The following is a 6,000-nucleotide window of genomic DNA, read 5'->3' on the forward strand; positions in this document are numbered from 1 at the left end:
ACTGAGGAGTGGGCACGTTTACTATGTGGCGCGTGTGACCGATCTGAGCAGATCTTATGTGCGCGAGCCCTGTGTGCAGGGCTGTGCTTACATGTGGAGATGGGCACTGAGGAGTGGGAATCGGCACTACATTTATAGCACCATCAGCCGTGGGCGGACAAACGTGCACGGGTTTCGTTTTTACAGAAACCATATGACGCGTGTGACATAGTGATTGTGGGCACTGAGGAGTGGGCACGTTTACTATGTAGTGCGCGTGATCGACTTGGGTCGCTTTTATGGGCGCGGGCCCTGCGTGCAGGGCTGTGCTTACATGTGGAGATGGGCACTGAGGAGTGGGCATCGTCACTACATTTATAGCACCATCAGCCGTGGCCGGACGAACGTGCACGGGTTTCGTTTTTACAGAAACCACATGACACGTGTGACATAGTGATTGTGGGCACCGAGGAGTGGGCACGTTTACTATGTAGTGCGCGTGATCGACTCGAGTCGACATATCTACATAAGGGCGCGAGCCCTGTGTGAAGGGCTGTGCTTATATGTGGAGATGGGCACGTTTACTATGTAGTGCGCGTGATCGACTCGAGTCGACATAGTCTACATATGGGCGCGAGCCCTGTGTGAAGGGCTGTGCTTATATGTGGAGATGGGCACTGAGCAGTGGGCATCGTCACTACATTTATAGCACCATCGGCCGTGGCCGGGACACCAGAAATTACACCTTTTTCGGGAAATATCTGGGTAGCCGTGATAACAGTTTTTGTGTGCAGGCAAGCGGGCAACCGTACAGGCTTGCGCATTGCAAAAGACGCTGAAACAGTCACAATCCCTGTAACTGAAACAGCGGCTTGCTTAGGTGAGAGCCCGGCCACAGCAGAACTCGTACACCGGCACTTCGATGAAGCAGCCATCGTGTGTAGTGGAGATGCAGCGTCATGCAGCAGGCATAGATGGCTTTCCTAGGATGGCTTCGGGGCTCCCGGCCTCACCGTAATCCTCTGCCGCGGTCCCTGCGGTGCGGGGCGACGGCCGGTAGAGCGAGAACGGGAGTCTCGAGCTGCGTTGCTGAAGCTGTTGTGATAACGGCTTTTGTGTGCAGGCAAGCGGGCAACTGTGCAGGCTTGCGCGTTGCAGAAAACGCTGAGACAGTCACAATTCCTGGAACTGAAACAGCGGAGCGCTTGGGTGAGAGCTCGGCCACAGTGGAACTCGTACACCTGCGCTTCGATGCAGCAGCCACCGCGAGTAGTGCAGCCGCAGCGTCACACAGCAGGCTTTAGATGGCAACACCGCTTTTGCCGCCATCCAGCAGAGGGCGGACAAAGGTGCGTCGCTATCGCCTGTTCCACCGGCGGAAGTAACTGGTAGTTCCTGTTTTTAGCATCATCCAGTGTGGATCCACGAGTTCGCGCTGAATATGGAGCGTTCCAAGCCTTCGCCACCTCTTCGTGAAGCTCAGGAAGAAATGAGGCGGGCTTTGAGAAGTACGCTCATCCAAAAGGAAAATACCATCCAGCCGGGAACGAGAGGGGGGGCGCTGGTGCAGACCACTCGCGGCCGAGACCCGTCGCGGCCAACGTGAGCACTCGCCCCGGCTCCTTTTCGATGTCAGCTCGTCTGCTGGGCATCTGAGCAGAAGGCGCGAGATCCTCGGAGCTCGCCCAGCCCTCACTGCCCGAAGCTAGCAGAGAGCGCGTGTCCTCTTCCCCCAACGCGGCCCTGAGATCGACTTCCTCTGATGACGCGCCGGCAACAGCGGGCGCTGTCCACCGGGAAGCGATGCAGGGGGGGGGGGGGGGCGGTGAAGCAGGGCGAACCGGCGAGCTCGGTTGAGCTGAAGACGGTTCCGGAATCCGCTGGAAGCGACGCTTTTACGGCGCCTCAGCGCAGCGGAGAATGCAGGCTCAGAGAAAAAGGCCAGGCGAGTCCTCAGAGTCACCATGGCAACAGCTCGCAGTGAGGGCATCCGCCGTCAACGAGCGCGAGCGCTGCATGATCTTCACCCAGGCAGGAGACACAGATGACGTACCGGTCTCCTCCGCTGAGTGGGGCTCTGACGAGCCGCAGGAAGGCATCTTAAAAAAGACGCGAGCTCTTTTACGAGTGTGTGTCGCAGGGCGAACACACACACACATAAAGAACAGTTGGTATCAGATATCTGCCATAATGCCTGCCTGATCACAATGAATTGAACAGATGGTCCAGAACTAAATTCACCTCTGGGTTTTACACTCTATTTACCTTTAGCAGTTTACCTTAGCTGGTATTGTTTTATCAAGAATACTTTGAGATCCGGGCCAGTGTTGAAACCTTGGAGTTGCTGATGTAAGACTGACAATAAACCATGTGTCAAGAAAGTAACAGAACAATGGAAGATGGTGGAGTGTTTTAGAAACCTTTTTGGTAACAATCACTATTTTTACCATTGCCTTCATCAGAGCCTCTTTTTTGTAGAATTTTTACAGCCTATGTTGAATCACGTTTTTTTTGCTTTTTGGAGCTTAATGAAATGTATTATCTCACATCTGATTTGTCTCCTCAGAAAGGTACTTCATATCGCAGAACAGACTGAAGAACTGAACTGAAGCTTGTGTCGCTGAACACACACTGACACTTCCACAAACTCAGTTAAGAGACGCTTTGACACGTCAGAATGATGGACTCCTTGAATGCGCTGACCTCTCTCCTCCAGACGCCCCTTACACCCTCCCTCTCGCCTTTCAGCCCTTCATCCCTCCATTTCCACCCATGTAGATGAGACAGAGATATATGAAGATATTTCTGATGGGCAGCCATTTCATAGCAACACACCAAATGAGTTCTGGCTGCCCCGGCCCACCCTCCTTTGCAGAAGATTAATCCTGTCGCAGGACGCTCACCGACCATGACAGTCGTGTGAGTTGAGGAGGATATTATTTGGAGACAAAATTGGGTTTACTTGGCAAAATCTGAAACCTCCCTTTTATATATATATATATATATATATAGGGATGTAAGGATGTAGCCATGTATATATAACCATTTATTTATTTCTATTTTCAGTTTTATTTTTAATTTCAGTTTATAGTTTAGTCATTTTGTAAGGTGCTTTTGTCATTTCTATAAATTGTATTGTAACTTCACTGTGAAATCTTCAAAGGAGTTTGTGTTGTATTATTTTCATTAACTGTTTTTTATGGTTACTTGCAATCTATTGGATATTTTCTCTTCAACTTACTCTTTGAGAACTTCTTTTCAAAACTTCCTGTCAATGTCTTGCATTTTTTCCTCATCACACAGTAGCACAATTGTAAGTTCGCACATACAAAGAGATCTATTACTTCTTGGACTGTAAAGTGAAGTTGAGATCTCACACATCTGCTCCACTTACATAAATGAACTGTTCTTTGTATGTGGAAATCAATGATTTTTCATTGTGAGGGATAACATTCTGTAGTATATCTGACTTGTAACTTCAATGGTAAGTGCCAAGACTCTTGAATGGACTCTTGAATGGAACAGTAGCATTGACGTACAAAGCCCGGTATGCATTCAGGACATGCTGCTCACAGGCCTGATGTCTCGCTTAGACTCATTGCGTATTACGAAGTGTCCCCAGATTTATGGGCACATAGAGACCCCACCAATTGAGGACTGAGCCCTCTGGGATGGGAGGCAAAGATCCCTGCTGTACTATCATAGCATCTAAACACATGTTGTCCATAAATTTGAGGAATTTATGCCATAGTAGTGCTGTGTGTCTTTTTTCTAAGTGTGTTTGATAAAGGTTTTAGAATTATAGCTTGTACTATATATTGATGTGCATTCAAATATTAGCGTGCGCGATCGATTGCTTTTTTGTCTGGACAGTTGAATAAAAGAGTTGCATCCAGTTTGATAAGCATTTTGCAATATGGTGTTTACTTGTATCAGGTTGCAAATTTTAACCACAAATCTTTGTTTTTGCCACAGCCTTTATTTACTGATTAATTGTGACTTTGTCATGTGACTTCACAGGGCATCTGTCCCTCCCCTGTGTCCACGACAATCTAAATGAAGACCTGCGATGTCCTGACACTGGTGTCCACCTCTCTGGACAGGTAAGGCCTCACGCTACTTCTGCGCCCATCTATCAATAAGGATCCAAGGTTATTTGACATCTGAAAAGAAAATCAATTTGCTTCTTCTACAATGACACAAAATTTATGCCAAACCCTTTTCCCGAGCTCAGAAATGTGTATGAGTACCGATAGTTAATATATTGTATATATTGTAAAAAAGTAGTTTGTAGCACTATAGTGGGGTTTTTCGTTTTTTTAACAAATATTTTAAATGAAGTAATCTTTCTACAGTTTCTCCCTTAATAACTAATAGTTCAAAACTAAGTAACAAAAGAAAAACTTTTTAGTGAATTAATGAATCCTGCCACTTTTAATATCAATCAGTGACTCACTCATAACCAAATTATGAACAAATCTTTTAAGTGAATGAATTGTTCTGGAGTTTCTTTCTTTTTAAAATGTTCCAATTAAAAAAAAAAAAAAAAAAAAAAAAAAAAAAAAATATATATATATATATATATATATATATATATATATATATATATATATATTTATTATGTTTATTGAATGATTCAATGACTTACTCATGATGTACATATCAAAGTGCTGCAACTTGCAACAGAAAGAGTCAATGAATCAATGAACAAATCCGAATGAATCAGTAGAGTAGCTGATTTGAATAAAAATCCCCACCTCTACTACAGTTACTAACTTACAGTCCAAAACTACATCTATTTCAGGTTGACAGTTTTTTTTTGGTTATCAGCTTATATGAACTATAACATCACATTACAGTATATAAAACAAACAGTATTTTCTAGTTCAAAAGTAGCATTTTAATTACTTTTCAACATTGTATTCAATTATTGATGTGAAGTGTCTTAAAATCACTGGAATGGTAATAAAAATAAATAATTGATAATGATAAAGTATTGAGAATCATGTTCACTTAAAAACATGGTTCATAGAGAGGAAGCAGAGTGATCATCAAAGACAGCAGCCCTCTGGTGGCCACCAAAAAATGATGTCCCTGTCTGTTGTGTCAGACTGATAGCATTATCATCACACTTTAAACTTCTGATTGCATTTCATAAAATGACTTCCCTCTCATTATGTCATACTTAAGGTTTACAGATTTTGTGCTTGTTTGGGTGGTCTCTGTCTGATCTGAAGGGAAATGTGTTCTGATCATAGCTTTTTACTTTTTTGCTCACTGTAAACTGAAATCTAACACAAGAGTACACATAATTTAATTCACACTTGAGGCTTTACATAGAAATTTCCAGATTCCCCATGGTATGAATCAGTTTGAAGTGTACACAGTGCATGAGGCACCCCTTCACGCTCAAGGTCACAGGCCTTGGCGTGCACACACCGGTTCCTGCTTGAGAAGTGAGGAAAGGAGGGCGCAGCTTATTGATAATTGGCAGTTTGGTGTGAACTAGCATTGTGTCATAGTGTGACACGTCCCATGATGCAAGAGTCATGATCACTCTCAGCTGTGAAAAGGCAGTCTTTTCTTCGATCAGATCCTCTCCAGTGCTGAGATCTCCACATGTTGATTCCATCGGACTGTCAAAACCTCTTTGGTGTTTCAGCTCTCTAAGGCCTTTCTTCTTATTATTATTATTAGTTTTTCCAATCAGCTTTGCCAAACTGCCCACCTAAAGTAGCTTTATTGGGATGTTTTTTGTTGTTGTGCATGTGCATGTGTGTGTGTGTGTTTGCATATTTTTCTTTTCTTATGTATATATACATTAAATAATTTCTATATATATATATATATATATATTTTTTTTTTTTTTTTTTTTTTTAAGGGTTTTATGTGCTAATGTTGGGCTGGGTTACTCAAAAATTAGATAAATTATATTATTGTATTTTTATTAATATTAAATATTAGATAAATGTTTTAATTTATAGATCTATCATTTCTTTATTTATTTCCTTTTTTTTTTAC

General features: G+C 43.2%; 1 protein-coding gene across 1 annotated transcript in view; it reads left to right on the forward strand.

Moving 5' to 3' along the window:
* Positions 1-5,616, forward strand: part of LOC132131382 (adhesion G-protein coupled receptor D2) — a 78,863-nt gene extending 73,247 nt beyond the window's left edge. Inside the window, exons 24-25 of the mRNA XM_059543397.1 lie at positions 4,000-4,082; positions 5,330-5,616. Of these exons, the coding sequence (XP_059399380.1) occupies positions 4,000-4,082; positions 5,330-5,488 (242 nt within the window). The 3' untranslated portion in view covers positions 5,489-5,616. The remainder of the gene's footprint in view (positions 1-3,999; positions 4,083-5,329) is intronic.
* Positions 5,617-6,000: the final 384 nt, after the last annotated feature.

Source organism: Carassius carassius, chromosome 48 (genome assembly GCF_963082965.1).
Source record: "Carassius carassius chromosome 48, fCarCar2.1, whole genome shotgun sequence".
Lineage (NCBI taxonomy): Eukaryota > Metazoa > Chordata > Actinopteri > Cypriniformes > Cyprinidae > Carassius > Carassius carassius.